Source organism: Kryptolebias marmoratus, linkage group LG14 (assembly GCF_001649575.2).
Source record: "Kryptolebias marmoratus isolate JLee-2015 linkage group LG14, ASM164957v2, whole genome shotgun sequence".
In the NCBI taxonomy this organism is placed as follows: domain Eukaryota; kingdom Metazoa; phylum Chordata; class Actinopteri; order Cyprinodontiformes; family Rivulidae; genus Kryptolebias; species Kryptolebias marmoratus.
The window spans coordinates 24,400,427-24,420,247 of record NC_051443.1 but is presented as its reverse complement, the minus strand read 5'-3'; the positions used below and the strand labels follow the sequence as shown (position 1 = coordinate 24,420,247).

Genomic DNA, 19,821 nt, shown 5'->3' with positions numbered 1-19,821 from the left:
GGGTGGAACCGACAGAGGGAGCCAACAGGTCACATGACCGGCGAGGTGAATGTGCATGCGGGGAAAGAAAAGGGAAAGAGGAGCAGTCCGTTTCGGCACATTCTGGCGCTCTTTCTCCTCCTCCTCCTCCTCCCCCCTCATCCCTCTTCCTCACAAAACCCACGTGCTCTCCCTCCCCGACGCCTTCTTCTCCTCAATGGAGGCCGTGAGAAGAAAGCAGGTATGATGCTTCCTGTGCTTCCTGGAGGGCAGACACGTTAGCTTCTCAGCCTCCACTCCTGGTTGGCTTTAATTGGTCTGGTCTTCCTCACCTGCTGCCTTTTGTCCGTCCGTCGCCGTCTCCTCTCTCTCAGTTTGTAGAAACTAATTTGCTCTTCGAAGGGAAGTGTTGATGTTGATTCCGTGAGTTCTTGTCAGAGCGAGGACGCCGCGCCGCGTCCTGTTTGTGGAGAGAACTTATCAGCCGTAATCCGTCGGGCAGATGAGTCGGATCTCCTGAAGATCTGGAAACCTCAGCCTCCTCGTGGCCTGTTTCAAGGTTATTTTTCTGCGCGATCAAGCCGATTATATCTTGAATCCATGTTGTACCAGCCTTGTAACTGATAAGGTTTGTTTAGCTGTCTGTTAGCAAAATATCTCATTGACCAATGGAGGGATTTTAATGAAACTCTCAGGAAATCATCTGTAACTAATTAACCTTTGGAGTCAAAGCAGCCGGCGCTATCTACCTTAAAAAAACACAAATTGAGCTCTAACTCTGGCTAACAGTTGGCGTGGTAGTACCTGAGAGTTGTCCCCAACACATACTTTAAGGGAGGCCTTTCAGATAAAAGGGTCAACCCAGTTCGTCTGTTAGCAAAATATCCCATGAACCAACGGACCGACTTGAACGAAGCTCTTCCAAAGTAACCGCCGGATGCACGTCTGCAGCTCGTCAGCTTTTTTCCAATCGACCCCCCCGGGGTTAAGATGGCCACCACAGTTAACCGGCCTCAACGAACGCTGAAAGTCGGCGTGCTAGTCGCCCGGGCTGATCCCCAACGCGCAACCTGAGCTCCACCAGGTCGGGTGAGATCTCGCCGGGTCCGTCGATGGATGCCGCAACGAACGAGTTTCCTTAAATTTGTCGTTTTCCACGGAAGTTGTGATCCGTACACGCTCGTGTCTTTAACGGATCTTCAATGTAAACTTGGAAATTTGGATTTTAAGTATTTTTGTCCTGGATCGGTCGATTTTTTTTTTTTTTTTTTTTTCCCTAAATTGGCTGGAGGTAAGAGGATGGTGTGGCAAACTGAGGTTGTTGTGATCCTGAACTGACACAGGGGCTGCAGGTTTATTTCATTTTCTTCTATCGGGGAAAAATAAACCCTTCGTCGGATCAATGGCTTCTTATCGCCAGGCCGTGCGAGAGGTCGGGTTTCAAGCTGATCTGTAAGGCCAATAAGACCCCGGATCGTGTTATTTCTGAGGGCAGGAGAACAAAATGTCACTTGGGGGCTGTTCCTCCTGTGCCTGACACAAATCAGATTGTGTAACGCCTTTCACGCCTTGTGTTTTTGGTAGCTCTGGTTTGTTTTCAGGTCTCTTGGAACAGATCTAAAGATAGGCCAGATCAACATGAACGCCCAGGCCTTCACATACCGGGTCCAGACGGGACACTTGAGGGGATTGGACCCGGAATTTCAGGACCCTTATTCCCCCGCAGCTCACCGTTCTCTGGAACCCTTGTGTTTTAAAGCCAAGGCTGCAGCTTTTTTTTTTTTTTTTTTAATGTTCAATGGGACATTTAAGGCTGCCGTTCGTCTCCTAGCTTTGGCTTCACGTTTGGAGCTTCAGTCCTCCAGACCCCTTCAATCCCCATCTAGTGGAAAACCGCTGCAATGGCCGCGCCGCCAGTAAACAGTCTGGTTGCGAAATGGCGGCAGAGATCTGCAGGCAGCTTTCTCTGCCTCCCTCCCCCCCCCCTTGTCTCTCCTTTCCGTCCTTAGTGTCAGTTCCACTGTTCACCACTAGGGGGAGGGAAGAGGCTGGTGTTTTTTTGTTTTCAACTGGCGTAGCTGTCAATGAAAAAGGTGGTGGGGGGTGGGTGGGTGGGGGGACTGAAAGGTTCCTCCTTCTCCTCTCCACGCTCACAGGTTCTCCTCGTGGATGGTTCCTCGTTTTTTTTGTCCTTGCAGAGGACTTGTTGGCCTGATTGAGGGGGGTGCACGCTCAAAGGATGATTCATTGACAGTTCTCTCAGTTGGGGGTCAGAGGAGACCTTGGGGCTCTGTCTCCTTCAGGCTCCTCTCTAGATGTGACCCCCCCCCTCCTCGTGTGTTTCCATACCGGCCTTTATCTGCCTGGAAGACCGGTTGTTGATTCCGGTGATGGTGGCCTTCCAGGTCGGAGCGACCTGCTGAGAAAGGGAGGTGCGTTCGCGGCACCTTCCAGCTCCTCGCTCTCGTTCACGGTTGTCGTTTGACGGTGTAGCATTTCCTGTTTTTTCTTCCACGTGCGGCAAATGACTGACGGGTTTGAGCGCTTTTAGAAAAAAAAGTAACAATGGGAACTGATGGGGTGGCTCCATTTTCCTGTCTTTCTGAAAATGACATTACAGAAAAAGCACCAGGAACGGGGGGGGGGGGTGGATTTATATTCGCTCAGGTTTTTCTCCTTGCGTGTTCAAGTGAATCTCCTTGTTTAGGAAGCCCAAAAATGTGGTTTTGTGTAAATTATTTGCTTATAAATGAACCCAGATGGTTAGCTTATGACTTGTTTCATTATTGATGCTGCATTTTGAGTCTTTAGATGCAGAAAAGTCCAATAAAATCCTAATTTGTGAATACTTTGACTTTTGGAAACTACACATTTGACTCACTGAGCAAAATAACTGAATATATAATCCATCATTTTGGTAATTAATGTAAATTAATAACATCATTTAAAGTGTTAAATGTCTTCTCTTTCATCAGCCCGCTGGTCTAGCCGTGGATATTGTTGCTTCCTCCAGGAAAGAGGGTCTCGATCCACCAATCATTGAAGACGAGAAGCCAGGTGAGACTTCAGACAAACGTAAAAGGGGGGTTTCGTTTGTGTTCATCACGTTGTAATTGTTTGTTTTTTTGTCGACCAGATGGAGGCAGAGAGGTAGCTGCGAGGCTGGGCTCCACGGTCGCAGCGGAGCCGATGCTCAACGGCACCGAGTGCGACAACGCGACGCACAAGAACCTGCTGACGGGCAACGGCAAGGCCGTTCTGCTGCCGAACGAAAACGGCACGTCCGACACGGAGCCGCCCCACGGATCCGTCACTGGAAGCAATGGATTAATTCTCGCCAAGCAGCCGCAGCAGCAGGACGCTGCGGGTTCGGGACCCCCCCCCCACAGGACTAACAGGTCGCCGACGGGGGAGCAAACGGCCAAGGCGTCCGCGGGGGGCGCGCAGAGCTCAGGTGCTTTAAGGACTGCCCCCAGTGCTGGGACCGCGTCGGGACAGGGGACGCCGGACACTAAAAATGGCCCCGCTTTGTCTCCTGTCCCGACCTCGGCGCCCGTCACCGTACACAGAGCCCGCAAGACCATGTCCAGACCTGCGGTCAGCCCGGCACAGAAGGTAGGGGTCGTCTTTCCTTCTTCTGCGGCACATTTATTAAAAAATGCAGAATTTATAATGCGAGGAAAGTCCTGCACGGATTTCCAGTCCCATCTTTTAATAATAATCAGCCAACGTTTGCATAAAAATGGAGCGTCGTTAGCATAATCAGATGGGCTTGATTGATATGAACATGAAGGGATCGTAAGGTTTAGAAAGCAGGCTGCTAATTAGTTCCTAAGTGTCAAAAAAATCAGCGTATTTCTTGCCGTTTATCCCCTAAGAGCAGGACTGAGGAGTAACCGTTTCCTGGCCGTTAAACGAGGCGGAAAACGAGAGTTTTCCTTTCGCTTCCGCTCCGTTTAGAAGCTCGGGTCCGGTGCTCAAACGTGTTCCCGTCTCAGCGTCGATTATAAAAAAAACAAACAACGTTTTTTTTCGAGGGACGGCTTGTTGCTCCGATTGTTTTTAAACCGGGGAAAGCCTTGAGCCGCGGAGTCAGCTGTTGAACGTGTAACGAACCGAAACGAGCAAAGAAGGGAGCTTGATGAAAAGTCCGAATCCCCAAAAAATCTTGCTTAAAACTTAGTTAAAACGCAGAAGCTGAGCTGCGATCATCGTGATTAATTAGGCGCGCTCGGGTTAAAGTGTCAGGCAGGATTCAAGCCCTCACAACGACTAAAAATCCATAAAATCTCTTCCTTTAATGTGAAAAATCCCAAATTAAAAACCCTTAATTGCATTTTTCATAATAAACTGCTGCCTTTTATTCGAGTTGTTTTTCAGCTCAGAAAGCTTTATTCTCCTTATGAACGTGCACACATGGCTGTAATGTAATCTGTATTTACAAATCTTTGATTTAAGGACACATGCAGTCGATCAAACTCATCAGGGGCACGAATCACATCAATTTGGGCTTTTAAGGATTTATTTGAACCGCTCTTTTTTCCAAGGTGGAATGGATTTACAAATACAACAGACACTTTTAATATTTTTAACACATTTAAGGGTCTAGAAGGTATTTAAACCGGAGAAAACCAAGGTGCGTTGACTTCAGTTGGTGATCGACTGCAGCTGGTGGTTTCTCTTCGCCAACGTGGAAAGGATTTGTTTGGACCGACCAACACTCATCAGACGGAAGGAAACTGGCTCAGATGTTCAGGAAGAGCCCAGGCTCCAACTGTTGGGACACCAGAGTGTCCCCGTCCACACCGAGGACAGCTTACGTCAACGTGGACTGAGAGGACCGAGAAAGAAGCTCCGCCTCCAAAAGCCGCACTCCTAATGTCTTCGGAGGGGGGGAGTTTTAGCGGTCGGACGAGACGAAGATCGAGCCGTTTGGCCTCAGAGACGAGAAGGACGCTCGGAGGAGTAAACCGAAGAACACTGCACCAGAAGCCAGGCACGGCGGTGGTAGCATCATGATGTGGGGCCCCCATTCGATTGGATAATGAAAACTCTTCGACTTCACCTCAAAATAGCAGCTGGACGGGCGAACCTCGGACACAGCTGGGTGTCTCAGCGGACCAGGAAAGGTGCCATTTTAACTGAAATCCGCCAAGAAGAAGAGTCGATTATCAGCCGAAAGCTGGTTGGAGACTTTAAAAGCTCCAAAATTATGACGACGTTCAGGAAACTTCTGACCACGAATGCTGAAAACGATCTTTATTTGACTGAGAAATATTTACTGGGAGGAGGATTAATTAAAATGTTAATTAAAGGTTTTTGTCGTCAGTTTGGTCTAACTAAAGACTTAAAATTAGGTAAATTTTTTTATTTTAATTGTTTGATTATGGTTTGCTGTGGGTATCTACTTTCCAACTGAAGTGTTTAAAGATATTTATATAAAACTAAAATTAGTTTTGAACAAAAACAATAAATGTTGAATTGTTTTTAGCTAAAACTGTGAAAATGCTAAAATGCAAATGTTAGCGCTGAGGGCTGAAAAACAGCTGAAATTTGATGAAGTCGAAACTGAGTTGGGTGAAGCTGAAAAATGGAAAAGACTAGCTAAAAGCTAAAAAAAAAAAAAAGCAGAATACTGGCTAAAAGCAAAAAAGGGGAAACGCTAGCTAAAAGTGTCAAAATGCCAGCTAAAATAAGAAAATTATACATAGAGCCTAAAATTAGCAAAAGGCTGGCTAAAAGCCGAAAAGAGCAAAATACTAGCTGAATGTAGCAAAAACTAGACAAAGCCTGAAAGTAGCAAAATGCTAGTTAAATGTTGCAACTTGAAACTAAAACTAACAAAAGGCTAGCTAAAAGTCACAAAATAGTAGCTAAAAGTTGCCAATAACAACACAAAGCCTGAAAGTAACTAAAGGCTGGCTAAAAGCTAAAAGTAGCTAAGTGCTAGTTAAATGTTGCGAAACAATGACTCCAAAGTAAAATTGGCAATAGGCAAGCTAAAAGTTGCAAAATAGTAGCTAAAACTAACAAAAGGCTAGCTAAATGTAGCCAATAATGAGACAAAGCCCAAAAGTAACAAAAGGCTAGCTAAAAGCCAAAAAGAGCAAAACGCTTGCTAAAACAAGAAAATAATACATTAAACTTAAAAGTAGCAAAAGGCTGGCTAAAAGCTAAATGTGTCAAAAGGCTAGCTAAAAGTAGCCAATAACAAGACAAAGCCTAAAAGTAACTAAAGACTAGCTAAAAGCTAAAAGAAGCAGAGCACTAGCTAAAAGCCAAGAAGAGCAAAAAGCTAGCTAAAATAAGAAAATAATACATAAAGCTTTAAAGTAGCAAAAGGCTGGCTAAAAGCTAAAAGTAGCAGCAGAGTTGCTGAAGCAGGTTTCAAGGAAAACAGTATTTTTCATTGAACTGATGAAATCTTTGTTTTTTTGTGGTGAAACATAAATATTTGTAAATAAAGAAACAAAGTTCCTATAACTAAAAGTCACAGCAGCCGTCTCCTGAACGAGCTAAATGATCAGCTAAAACAGCTGAAACCTCCCCAGGACTTTAAACCGTTTGTCTTTCTGTCGCCTGCAGCTTCTGAACCGGGAGCTGAGACAAGCGAAGAGTGCCAAAATGGAGTCTCAGCTGGCGCCGGACGCGCAGGAGTCCGTTCAGAACCACCTACCTCAGAGCCCATCGGACGGGCCTGCTCCAGCACAAACTGCTCCGTCAGAACCCGCAGCTCCTTCGGCTCCTTCGGCTTCTCCGGCTCCCGCCAAGCTCCATCCAGGTGAGACACAAACCGTCGGGATGAGGTCCGGCTGGAACGGGTCCGATTGTCACGCCGCGTCCTGTTTTCTCCCCCGCTGCAGGGCCGTACTCGGCTGGATTTTCGTCTCGGAAGAAGAAGAGGAGGATGGGAACGTACAGCCTGGTTCCCAAGAAGAAAACCAAAGTGCTGAAGCAGAGAACCATGCTGGAGATGTTTAAGGAGCTCCAACAGTCTGCTCAGATCCCACAGGTCCGAGCTCCTCGTTTAATAACGAAATACTTCATGTTTTTAGCTAACGGCCGATCTCATAAACTTCATAACGCTTCATCTGAAAGCTAATCTATAAACCTTTAGACCAGGGGTGTCCAATCCTGGTCCTGGAGGACCACCATCCTGCAGGTTTTAGATGTTCCTCTGCTCCTCAGCAGGTCTTCAGGTTCTGCAGAAGCCTGTTAATCAGTCAGTCGTTCAGATCAGGTGTGTCAAAGCAGAGAACCATCTAAACCATGCAGGACCGTGGTCCTCCAGGACCAGGACTGGACCATCGTCTGAAACTTTTAGAAGACTCTAACCAGACGACTGGTCTCGGCTTTCGAATCAGGCGAAAGAGGTGGCGAACATCAACGGGGAGAAGGTGGGAAACGGATCTGAGGAGGAAGAGTCGGAAGACGTGGAGTCTGAGGAGGATCAGCGAGCCGGAGAAGCCGCCGCCGCCGCCGCCGCCGCCGCCGCCGTCCAGGAAACACCTGGAGCCATGAATCAGGTGGGAGTGGAACGTTGTTTCCTCGCTTCTTAAAATGATCCCGAGTTTATTGAAAGTGTCCGATCGGTGTGTGCTGCGGATTTGTGTGTGTGTAAAATGCTGCTGATGGACTCTGTTCTTCTTATTTTTGGTGGAGGCGAAAGACGAGCAGGAATCTGAGGAGTCTGAGGAAGAGGAGGACGAAGAGGAGGGCACGGAGTCGGACTTGGTAAGACCTTCCTGCCGTCTCTCGTCCTTTTTGGCGTCCTCGGAAAGTTAAACCTCACCTGTGGGCTGAGGGCGAAGCAGAAGTAATCTCCCACCTGTCCGCCTCAGAGCACCGAGTCCAGCCTGAAGAAGAAGCTGAAAAAGAAAGCAAAAGCGGACAGCGCGTGGCTCCGCCCCTCCAGGAAACGGAAAAGGAGGATGATCAGCAAAGGTCGTTGGTTGTTTTCTTGCCTCTTTACGTTCCACCGTCAGTATTCCCTCAGTGCGGAAAACTTCGGAGCGTTCCTTTACTGTTTACTGTTTGTTTTTTGTGTTCAGAACCGGAGGCGGACGTTCAGCCTCAGACTTCAGCTCATTCAGACAAACGGCACACTCAGATCCTCCCGTTCGAGTCCCTGAGCCTCCTCAGCAAGACGTCTCCCGGTAAAGGTGAGCTCATGAGAAACCAGCCGAGTCAGCGATGTTCAACGCATCGACCTTCATTTCAGGCAAAACTTAAAGCTGAACTGAAGCCAATATCAGTTGAAAGAAAATCACAAAATATGCTTATTGTAACATTTTCAACAAAAAAAGATGATTATACTTTTTTTTTAAATACTCAGGTGTTTTTGGCTTTTTCCGTGACCCCCCTGATGTGTTTTTGGCTTCTTGAAAGACAAAAACCTCCCTCAGATTTGGATCCGTAAACTCCGATGTGGGAATTCCTATCAGAACTCTGGTTCGGACCACTTCAAAGAGAAGCGCCGCTCCGACCCTCGTCACTGCGGTGCACTGGCTTCACAACCACAAAAAACAGGCGTTTTGAGCGTCCAGTTTTTTTTAAAAATCTCGGTGTGTTTTCGTGTGCACCGCATGTAAAAACTGCACTCCATATTTTCGGGACATTCGAAGCGCCAGTCCTGCATCTGGACTCGGCGCAAAACTTCATAAGAGAGAGAAAATCCTTCCTGACTTCTCAAAAGTCATCAAGGAAAACATTTCTTCTCCTCCATCCTTGCTGTGCCAATGTGTGCCAGCTGCAACTCTTTAAAAAAAAGAGTCTGATGGAAATTTTAATAATAAGTTTATTGTGAAAATGTCCAATTTTCAGCATAGAAATCACCTGTTGGCTTATTATCATCATGAGTCCATCCTTAGACCTGGACTACTGCCTCACAAATTTGGAACACCGGCAACAAAATTCAGATGAGTTGGAGACTGTCTTTGGTTGAAACCTTCTAACTAAGTGGATCCGAATTTAGATGAAGTTTGACTTCCAGGAGTTCATTTTGTTTCCTTTCAGAGCCTTCGGAGTCGGCCGTGGAGGAGGCCCAGGAGCTCCCGCTCTGCAGCTGCCGCATGGAGACGCCCAAAAGTCGAGAGATCCTCATCCTGGCGGACAGGAAGTGCATGGCCACGGAGAGCGTCGACGGGCAGCTGACCCGCTGCCAAAGCGCCGTGCTGAAGCACGAGATGATGCGCCCCTCCAACTCCGTCCAGCTGCTGGTCCTGTGCGAGGACCACCGCGGCGGCATGGTGAAGCACCAGTGCTGTCCCGGCTGCGGCTTCTTCTGCAGAGCGGTGAGTCCTCACACCGGTTCTAACGCCTTCGTTTGCGAGGTTAGAAACGCCACAGATGAACGCCGAAGGACTCTTTGTATAGACTAACGGAGACCAGTACTGTCGCCAACTCAGATCACTTTTAAGTCAACAAGCAGCCTCAAAGTCAGCAAGAACCGAGGTCAGTTTTAAGGGCTCTCCTGTTCCTGTAGAGCCAAAACGAGAGCTGTGTCAGGATCATCGAGCTCGTTCTCGTTGAGGGTTGGACTCCTGTCTCCTGTCCTGTTTGTGGTGCTCATGGACGGGGTTTCGAGACGGACTTGTAGAGGAGGAGGGTGTCCGGCTTGGGAGCGTCGGGGTTCCGTTGGCATCTTCATAGCCTCGAGAGGAGAAGTTCAGGGTACCTGGCAGCCCTGCTCGAGGGTGGTGGCAGGATGGAGCAGGAGACTCGAGCCTGAAGCTCTCGGTTTACTGGTCCCTCAGCGTTCCAACCCTCAGAGATACAAATCCTCCGAAGGCTGGCCGAGATCAGGTGAGGAGCTCCGTCGGAGTCGAGCCGCTGCTCCTCCTCGTCGAAAGGAGTCGGCTGAGGTGGTTCAGGCATTTGATTAGGACCCCTCCCGGACAACTTTTCCTGGAGGTCTTCTGTTCATGTCCCACTGGGAGGAGACACCAGGGCAGACCCTGGAGATTGTGTCCTGGGAATGTTTTGGGATCCCCTCGGAGGATCCGGAGCGTCGCTGGTGAGAGCGAGCTCTAAGTTTCTCTGTTATCTCTGCGAAGTTGCAGAAAAGACTTGAATGTAATCTAACAGGGCGTGGTTTGTCTTCATATGTGGTATTAAAATAAAAGTATTAGCATTAAATGACTCCGATTGGACAGGAAATGCTGACTGGAACATCTCTGGATGACAGGATGTTTGTGGGTGAAAGGTTAGGGTTTGTGTTTGAGACGTTCTCCTGCTTCTCAGGGAACCTTCATGGAGTGCCAGCCGGACGTCAGCATCTCCCACCGCTTCCACCGCGCCTGCGCCTCGGTGCTGAAAGGTCAGAGTTTCTGTCCTCACTGCGGGGAAGAGGCCAGCAAGGCCAAGGAGGTCACCATCGCCAAGGCGGACACCACCTCCACGGTCCCCGAAGCACCGGTGCACGGCCTGGCCACGCCCGGGGCCCCCGAGGGCCGAGCAGACACGACCACCGGAAGGTAAAAAAACAAAGCGCCGTCTGTTCTTAAACCGCCCTTCCGACGCGAGGAAGAAACTAACCCGTGGTTCTCGTTGGGTTTTCAGCTCGTCTTATTTGGCGCCGGCGGCCGAAGTCAGCGGCAGGGCCGACAGTTCGCTCTCCATCCGTTCGTCCGCCCACGAGCTCGACCCCTCTGCTGCTCCCGGGTCGTCCAGGACCGCCCCTCTGCAGGCGGGGACGGAGTCGACCACGCCGCCGACCCTCTTGTCGGGGGTCGCGCCGAGAGAAACTCTGGAGAGCATCCTGGTTGCTCTGGACACGGAGAAGTAAGCTCGGCTGCCGGAGAGTCGCGTTAGAGTCGTTTTAGTCTTAAGTGACAATAAAACTTTGTTTTTTTTTTCTGTTAGACCCAAGAAACTGCGTTTCCACCCGAAGCAACTTTACCTGTCGGCCAAACAAGGGGAACTGAAGAAGGTGGTGCACATGTTGGGTACGTTGATCCTTGATCCGGATCTCAGGTGAGGCCGGCAGACAGACGGCAGTTCTTCAGGGCAGTGGCGGCTGGTGGAGTTTTCTCCAGGGGGGGCTATAAATCCAAAATAGACATATACCAAAGGTTTTGGTATATGTCTATTATGTGATACCTTAGTATATGTTTTGGACCAAAACATATACTAAGGTATCACACCAGTATTTACATGAATTAAAACAACAAAAGCAACATTATCATATAAATATAAATGCACAAGTGTTTTCTGAACACCAATACTTACAAAGACGGAGGTCTATAGGACACATTTAGCGTTTATAAGACCTGTTTTCTCCCTTATTTTTCAAAACTTTACCGGAGAAACTACGTCAAAGCTGGTTTTATGTCCAATCCTGGTCCTGGAGGGCCACCATCCTGCAGGATGTTTCTCTGCTTTGACACCTGATTTGAGTGATTACTAGGCTTTCGCAGAACCTGAAGACCTGCAGAAGAGCAGAGAAACATCCAAAACCTGCAGGATGGTGGCCCTCCAGGACCAGGACTGGACACCCCTGGTCTAAACTATCGATGGAAACCACTTTAATTAAAGGCTCTTCTTTAAAGGAAAGCCAGACTGAGATGGTTTGGACGTGTCCAGAGGAGGGACAGTGGGTATATAGAGGACATGGAAGGAGTTGGACAGAGGATGCAGAAGACAGCTAGATGGAGGACGACTCCATCTGTCTTTAGCTAGCTACTTTAGCTAGCTTCTGCTACTTTAAGCTAGCCTTTTGCTACCTTTAATTTTAGTTAGCATTTTATTATTTTTTGGTTTTAGCTACCTTTATGCTACTTTTAGCTACCCTTTTAATACTTTTAAAGAGTGTTTAGCAACTTTATCTTTGAGCTAACCTTTTGCTACTTTTTTTGCTACTCGCTATCATTTTGCTATGTTTAGCTTATAGCATGCCTTTTAATACTTTAGGCTAACCTTTTGCTACTTTAAACTTTTAGTTAGCATTTTGTTTTTTGCTAATTTTAGGTTAGCTACTTTAGCTAGCTTTTGCTACTTTAAGCTAGCCTTTTGCTACTTTAAACTTTTAGTTAGCATTTTTGTTATTTGTTACTTACAGGTTAGCTACTTTAGCTAGCCTTTAAAAACATTTAGCTTCTAGCTATCTATAATTATTCTACTTTTAGCTTTTACAGTAGAAAAATTGGACTTCCCGGTCTTCTTTAAAGGAAAGCCAGACTGAGATAGTTTGGACGTGTCCAGAGGAGGGACAGAGGGCATATAGAGGACATGGAAGGAGTTGGACAGAGGACAGAGGACGCAGAAGACAGATAGATGGAGGACGACTCTGTGGAGACCCCTAAAAAGAGAACAGCTGAGAGAAAAATCAGATTTTATGCCAGAGTTATTTAAAACATGACAGAGTTGGGTCTGTTTTGGTCCAGCCTTTAAAGTAACGTCCTGCATGGTGTGTTGGCGCCGCTGTTGGTCAGTTGGCTGTAGCGGCCATCTTGAATCAGCTGCCTCTGGTCGTTTTCGGCTGTGGTCCATAAAGAAATAAGAGCTGACTCGAGTCGTTGTTCTGTGTTCTCCTACCAGTGGACGGGATCGACCCGAACTTCAAGATGGACTCCCAGAACAAGCGCACGCCGCTGCACGCTGCAGCCGAGGGAGGGTTCTCCGACATCTGCCACATGCTCGTCCAGGTAACGGTGGAGGAACGGCGGTACTTTTTAAAAACGGTAGCGGCCTGACGTCAGGTGTCTGATGTGCGACGCTCTTCCTCCTCCCCCGCAGGCCGGCGCCAACCTGGACACGTCCGACGAGGACCAGCGGACGCCCCTGATGGAGGCCTGCGAGAACAACCACATGGAGGTGGTCCTGTACCTGCTGCGAGCCGGGGCCAGCGCCACGCACAAGGTCCGTCCCGTACCGACGCCCGGCGCCGTAAACGATCCGCTTCTCGATGGGTTTTTTTTTGTTTCTGCTCTCGTCTGCAGGACGTCGAAGGGTTCACGTGTCTCCACCTAGCGGCGAAGTCCGGTCATTACAAGATCGTTGAGCATCTTCTGCTGATGGGACTCATCAACATAAACTGTCAGGTGAGAGAAACCGCGAGGAGGAAGACTTGATTCAAAACACGAGACGTTCGAACTTTTTTAGGCTCTTATCTGATTTAATTAATTATGTCCTCTCACTGCTAGGCTTTATGATTTCTCTGCTAGTTTTCTTTCTCTCTATCATTTTGCAATCCAAGTTCTCCTGCCGTTTTAGTCACTTGTCAAAATGTTCGGCTCGTTCAGGAGATAACTTTTGGTTTTTGTAACTTTTATACTTTTTAAAATGTTTCACTTTATTTATAACCAGTATTTTTCTACTATTTTAATACTTTTAGCATCCAGGTAGACTTTGGTATTTTTAGCTAGCCTTTAGCTACATTTCGTTACCCTTTTGCTACTTGTGGCATGTAGCATTTTGCTTCTTTTAGGTTTTAGCTTTTTGCTACTTTTAACTTTTAATTAGTATTTCGTTACTTTTTTATTACCAAGCCTTTAGCTACTTTTAGTTAGTCTATTTCTACTTGTAGGTTTTAGCTACTGTTCTGCTAATTTTAGCTTCTAGTTTGCATTTTAATACTTTTAGCTACCATTTTTAATTAGCATTTTGTTACTTTCATCTTTTAGCAAACCTTTTGCTAGTTTTAGAATTTAGCTACTTTTAGCTAGCCTTTCATAACTTTTAGTGAGTCTTTTGCAACGTTATCTTTTAGCTAACATTTTGCCACTTTTTGCTACTAGCTATCATTTGGCTCTGTTTAACTTCTACCTTGCCTTTTAATACATTAAGCTAACCTTTTGCTACTTTAAACTTTTAGTTAGCATTTTGTTATTTGCTAGTTTTAGGTTAGCTACTTCAGCTAGCTTCTGCTATTTTAAGCTAGCCTTTTTTATCTGTTAGCTAACATTTTGCTACTTTTGGCTACTAGCTATCATTTGACTCTGTTTAGCTTATAGCATGCCTTTTAATACTTTAAGCTATCCTTTTGCTACTTTAAACTTTTAGTTAGCATATTTTGTTATTTGCTACTTTTAGGTTAGCTACTTTAGCTAGCCTTTAAAAACATTTAGCTTCTAGCTATCAATCATTTTTCTACTTTTAGCTTTTAGTTAGCCTTTTAATACTTTTGGCATCTAGCTAGCTTTTATGCTTTTTTGCAAGCTTGTTGCTATCTTTATTTTTAAGCTAGCATTTTGCTTTTCTTTAGCATGTTGCTATCATTTTGCTGCTTTAAGCTAATGTTTTGCTCCTTTTAGCTTAAACGTATTTTTTTTTTCTCTCTTTTTTTAAAATTTCAATCTTCATTTGAACGTTTTAACCCTTTAACGTGAGCTGCTGGCTCTTCGTGTCTGACCTGGAACATGTTTGTTTGTTTATTTGTTTATTTTTCCAGGACGACGGCGGTTGGACGGCCATGATTTGGGCCACGGAGTACAAACACGTGGACCAGGTGAAGCTGCTTCTGTCCAGAGGGGCCGACATCAGCGTCAGGGACAAGGTCGGTTCTTTAACTTCCCCAGCTTTTCAACAAGCAGCTCCTTTTTCACGTGATAAAACCAAAACGAGCTGCGCGTGTTTATTTATCTGTCACATCACCATCTTCCACCAGGTGGAAGTAAAAACATCATTCCAGTGTTTTTTTCTGTTAATAAAAACGAGATAATTGCAAGAAAATATGAGTTTTAACTGGGATTTACGCACCACATTCCTGCAGTTATTTTTGTTGCAGTTTAAACACAAAGTGTCTCGATTTATTTTTAAATTTTTCCTCTCCAAGCAGGTTTGGTTTCAGAGGTCACCGAACTCCCAGTTGTCTCGTGGACGACACTGTGGCTCTTTTCAGAGAGGATTTGTTTCGTGAATTGTTTTTATTTTTTTGTTTGAACGTAAAATTAGGAACGGACGTTTCGGGGCATTTTGGAAACCAGCGGTGAGACGCTGGCTTTTAGGAAAAGTGTCTGAAGCCATTTTGTCCTCGTTACCGCAGCGTTAACCAGCAGCTCCTGGTTAACCCGTGCTGGTTAATAATAATTTAATTAGTTTTCTGTTGCTAGCACTCAGGATTAACGAACTTGAAGAGAATTCGTCCCGTCTGATGAACTTCAGGCCGTATTTATTGAAGGTTTTTGATATTTGCTGGCAGTGGATCGACCTTAAATGATTATTTGCCCGACAGGTCATCATATTTAGGCGAAGGAACGCTGTAGTTTCATTTGAAGCGGTTGTCTTATCTAAAACATGGAGTTTCACTTCCTGCCAGTCCAAGCGGAGGGCTCAGATTACCAACAGATTTACGGTTTCCTCCCGATTGGCTCCTCGTGCGTCACATGATCCCCTATTTTTGATCAGAACTGGCGCAGAGCGAGTCTTGACTTCCTGTTTTCAAACGCTGACCTGCGGCGAATGTCGTTTATAACAGCGGCCCCCAAAAATTCGAACAAGCCCACCTTAGGCCCCTCCCCCTTTGCCCTGTAGCTCCTCCCCCACAGCCGTAAACGCTCAGGTCCTCTTCAGTTTACCTGTCTCTGGGACCTCATTTAAGTAAACTTGTCGTTTCTTTTTTTTTTTTAACGAACCCCTTCAGGAAGAAAACATTTGCCTTCACTGGGCGGCGTTCTCCGGCAGCGTGGAGATCACCGAGCTGCTGCTGAACGCCCACAGCGACCTGCAGGCCGTCAACGTCCACGGAGACTCGCCTCTGCACATCGCCGCCCGGGAGAACCGCCTGGACTGTGTCAAGTAAAGAGCCCCGGCGGTTCTCTTTTGAAAAACAATACAAACAAAAAAACCCGCCCGATCTCAGATAAACGGGGTTTGTCGCTGATCTCTGTCTCCTCAGACTCCTCCTGTCTCGAGGAGCCGACGTGTTTCTGAGGAACCGCGAGGGGGAAACGCCCCCCGACTGCTGCAGCCACAACTCGAAGGCCTGGGCCACCCTGCAGGCCAACAGGAAGGAGCGGGACGCCAAGAGCAGCCGGCCGAGTCCGGCGGACGAAAAGCTCCTTCGCAGGTGGGCTCGGGACGGACTCCGAGCGTCGGCGTTCAGATTCGCAGCAGGAAGTAATCCTCCGTCTGTTCGCAGTGACGTGTCCTTAGGCCAGGAGCGGGTTCCCATTCCCTGCGTGAACTCTGTGGACAGCGAACCCTTCCCCGACGACTACAAATACATCTCTGAGAACTGCGTCACCTCCCCCATGAATATCGACCGCAACATAACGCACCTGCAGGTGAGCAGGAAGTGCCGTCGTCGAGCGCCGTCGAAGGAAATTTAAAACGAAGTCTGGATTTTTTTAAAAAAAATTTCTGATTACCAGTACTGCGTCTGCAAAGAGGACTGCTCCGCCAGTATCTGCATGTGCGGACAGCTCAGCCTGCGCTGCTGGTACGACAAGGTAAGCGCTGGAACGCGTGCACGCTTCCCCGCGCTCCTTCGCGCCGTTAACGAGGCGTGTTTTTTTTTTTTTTTTACAGAGCGGCTGCCTCCTGCCCGAGTTCTGCCGCGAGGAGCCACCGCTCATCTTCGAGTGCAACCACGCCTGTTCCTGCTGGAGAACCTGCAAGAACCGGGTGGTGCAGAACGGACTCAGGTACGAGGGACGCGGTTTTTCGTTTCTTTTTTCTGCCGGGCCGCGGACGAGAGAAAGTCTCCGGAATGTCTCGAAGCGTTTGCGAGGGTCCGAGGCCGCGGTTGGTGTCGGTTCCTGTGCGACGGGGTCATGAAGGCGTCGCTCCAGTCCGTCCCGGTAAAGGTCCGAAAGGTCTGTTCGAACCCTCACCCGGGGGTCATCGGCTGAAACGAGCCTCCTCCGTCCAGCTCCACAACAACACGAGTCGGCTGAGATCCCTGGGCCGATCCAGATCCTCTCTGGTCTGGGAACAGTTCGAGATCCTCCAGGAGGATTTGGAGAGCGTCCCAGAGGAGGTGGAGGTCTGGGTTTCTCTTCCGGACCTGGAGGAGAGTCGCAGCGGCTGTCGTGGGCGTCTAGAACCTGTCTGAACTTCTGCCACTTTTCCACCGGCTCTAAAGGTCCCGGCTCCACTCTACTCCGCTTGCTTTGCGAGCGTTTCCACCGGCCTTTTTTCGAGGCCGGTCCCTGCTTCTTTGGTCCCTGCTTCGGAGTCGGGCCAGCCGGGTGGGCGGCGCAAGCTTAGCTCCTGTTCGCTCATTGGTCGTGGGTGTGGCCAGATGCAAGCATAAAGAGCAAACGGTAGGAATATAAACAACAGCGTTAGCTTACCCTGCAACGTTTATGCCGTCTGTCCCCCAGCTGAAGGCCTGTAAAGCCTGAAATCTCCGGCTGATAACAGCTGTCCTACTCCGCGCAACAATGGCGGCATCCAGAGCATTTCTTCCACTGCGCCTCTCTTCCTGAAGTCTCAGGAGAATCCCCATAAGTTTAAAAAACAGCAACAACACAGGGCCAACGTTGTCCATAGCTCTTCTGTTGTTTACACAACTGGCGCCAAGTTTTCGTAGCTCGAATGTCCAGCTTTGAAAACCACGTCGATGATAAATAATAATAATAATCTGACGGTCGTTCTTTCTGAACCGTGCTGTGGTAGATTGAATTATAACGTCGGCCTAGAATCGAGTTTTTAAAGCCATTTCACGCAGAAATGGGTCCAAACGCTCCGAATCCAGTGAATCCAGGGATCAGTTCCCAACAGTCTGCAGCTCGTTTAGGTGATTTTTGTTCTGCTGTGCCGCCTCCAGGACCAGACTCCAGCTTTTCAGGACCAGTAAAAAGGGCTGGGGGGTCCGGGCTCTGCAGGACATACCGCAGGGGACCTTCGTGTGCGAGTGAGTTACGGACACAGCCGCGCTGAGGTTTCTCTCTCGAACCGCCGAACGTTGATCGTTCTCCGCTCTCCCGACAGGTACGTGGGTGAGATCATCACGGAGGCCGAAGCGGAGATGAGACAGAACGACGCGTACCTGTTCAGCCTGGACGACAAGGTGAGGTTCCCGACGCGGACGGACGGGCGGCGGCGATTTAAAAACCTTCAGTTCCAGCCTTTCACCTCCGTCGTTTCCCTTCCAGCCTGAAGACCTCTACTGCATCGACGCCCGTTTCTACGGAAACGTCAGCCGCTTCCTGAACCACATGTGCGAGCCCAACTTGTTTGCCTGTCGGGTCTTCACGACACACCAGGACCTCCGATTCCCACACATTGCCTTCTTTGCCAGTGAAAACATCAAGGCTGGCGAAGAGCTCGGGTAAACCTTCCACCTGATCTTCTTTTAAACAGATCAATGAGAACGATGTTCTGAAATTTAACTTTTTATGATCATTTAGCCTCACAAACGATTGAGTCAGGAGTTCTTTGTGTAAACTGTCGGCCAGGAGAAGCTGGCCACCTCTGGAAAAGCAGCAGGTGTGTGTTAGCACAACGCCAGGGCAGAAAGACATCAGCAATGACCCTTAGAGAAGCAGCTGCTGCCGCCCGTCAATCTGGGAAGGGGTCAAAGGTCGTTTGGAGTCCATCGTTCGACAGAGAGAAAGATTATTCTCAAGAGGAAAACATTTAAAACAGCTGCTGATCTTCACAGGAGTGGCGGCAGATTCACCCTGAAGGTCAGACCGTGCAGACTCTACAGGCCTCGGTTAGCAGGTTAAAGGTTAAAGGTCACGACGGGACAGGAAGTGTTGCAGGAGAAAGCATCTCGTGTCCTGCACGTTAAAAAGACTCGATTCAGTGGTTGAATTATCTCGTCAGCAAGTCTTCAAGTTTAGCAGAAGTCTGTTAATTTTCTGTTCCTTCAAATTAGGTTTGTTGGAACAGAAGCGTCTCAAAGTCGTCCCCTGAGGACAACGATTGGACACCACTGCTCTAAAAACGATAAAGCAGGACGACTTAGGTTTGTAAAGTTCCATCTGAAGGAACCAGAAGACTCCTGGACCAGAACCAGAACCAGAGGACAGATGTTTACCCAGAATGCACTGCAGCTGTCAGCACGGCGGCGGAGGGCTGATGGTTTGGGCTGATTCTGGAGTCAGATGTGAGGCCGTCTGTCCGACCAAACAGGACAATGATCCCAAACACAGCAGAACGGTCCAGAACCAGAACCTCAGAGAGCTGAGCAGAAACCAACGCTGGGAAGAAGAGTGGGCCACAACTCCTCCACAACCATCAGAGACAAACAGGAACCCAGTGAGGGTTCTGCTGCTGGAGGAGGTTCTCCACGCCGTGTGTTTGTTGTTCATCTGAAGTGTTTTCCGTTTGTCGTCGGACCGTTCGGAGCACAAAGTGTTGACGTGTTTTCTCCATTCCTCAGGTTCAACTACGGCGACCACTTCTGGGAAGTCAAAAGCAAGCAGTTCAGCTGCGAGTGCGGCTCCCCCAAGTGTAAGTACTCGTCGGTGGCCATGGCGTCCCTGCAGGCCGACAGCACGCCGGAGGACCAGCAGCAGCCCAGCGCGTTGCCCGACACCAGCTCTTCCAACAGTCCGTCGTAAAAAAAAAACGAGTCGTCACCGCCACTCTGAACCTTTTACCAGGTGACACTCGTACTGTAACAACACTTTCGTCATTACTGAGGACCAATCTGTGGTCCAGATGCACAATCGGATCCCGGGAGAACTCCTTTATTCCACCGTGCAGACAAACAGAAAGACTCCGAGACCCGTCTGTAACGTTGCATCCACGCCTTCACCGGGAAGGACAGCTCTGTAATTTTGTCGTCTTTTTAAAAAAAAAAAAAAAAAGATAATTAGTGAACATTGTTGTGATCGAGTTACCTTTATTTTATTTGTTTTGTTTTTGCAAAGACAACCTCAGCGCACAGCTGGGTGTTCCTCCTCTGACCCCGCCCCCCTCCCCCCGCCTCCGCGGTCGTCTATCACC

The 19,821-nt window shown here is 48.2% G+C and overlaps 1 protein-coding gene across 3 annotated transcripts in view; it reads left to right on the top strand.

Moving 5' to 3' along the window:
* ehmt1b (euchromatic histone-lysine N-methyltransferase 1b) overlaps positions 1-19,701 on the top strand; it is a 25,433-nt gene extending 5,732 nt beyond the window's left edge. For 2 of the 3 annotated variants that reach the window (XM_017438561.3, XM_017438562.3), the window contains exons 2-26: positions 2,955-3,036; positions 3,116-3,594; positions 6,565-6,760; positions 6,843-6,991; positions 7,344-7,505; positions 7,642-7,713; positions 7,821-7,923; positions 8,031-8,141; positions 8,995-9,272; positions 10,222-10,454; positions 10,540-10,761; positions 10,843-10,925; positions 12,517-12,623; positions 12,715-12,837; positions 12,918-13,019; positions 14,369-14,473; positions 15,560-15,714; positions 15,815-15,985; positions 16,058-16,202; positions 16,290-16,367; positions 16,447-16,562; positions 17,690-17,776; positions 17,854-17,932; positions 18,018-18,193; positions 19,253-19,701. In XM_017438561.3, coding sequence (XP_017294050.1) covers positions 2,955-3,036; positions 3,116-3,594; positions 6,565-6,760; positions 6,843-6,991; positions 7,344-7,505; positions 7,642-7,713; positions 7,821-7,923; positions 8,031-8,141; positions 8,995-9,272; positions 10,222-10,454; positions 10,540-10,761; positions 10,843-10,925; positions 12,517-12,623; positions 12,715-12,837; positions 12,918-13,019; positions 14,369-14,473; positions 15,560-15,714; positions 15,815-15,985; positions 16,058-16,202; positions 16,290-16,367; positions 16,447-16,562; positions 17,690-17,776; positions 17,854-17,932; positions 18,018-18,193; positions 19,253-19,433 — 3,795 coding nt within the window. In that variant the 3' untranslated portion in view covers positions 19,434-19,701. Of the gene's footprint in view, positions 1-33; positions 221-2,954; positions 3,037-3,115; positions 3,595-6,564; positions 6,761-6,842; positions 6,992-7,343; positions 7,506-7,641; positions 7,714-7,820; positions 7,924-8,030; positions 8,142-8,994; positions 9,273-10,221; positions 10,455-10,539; positions 10,762-10,842; positions 10,926-12,516; positions 12,624-12,714; positions 12,838-12,917; positions 13,020-14,368; positions 14,474-15,559; positions 15,715-15,814; positions 15,986-16,057; positions 16,203-16,289; positions 16,368-16,446; positions 16,563-17,689; positions 17,777-17,853; positions 17,933-18,017; positions 18,194-19,252 lie in introns of those variants that run through there. The other variant, XM_017438560.3, reaches the window with a different exon arrangement.
* The last annotated feature ends 120 nt before the right edge of the window (positions 19,702-19,821 follow it).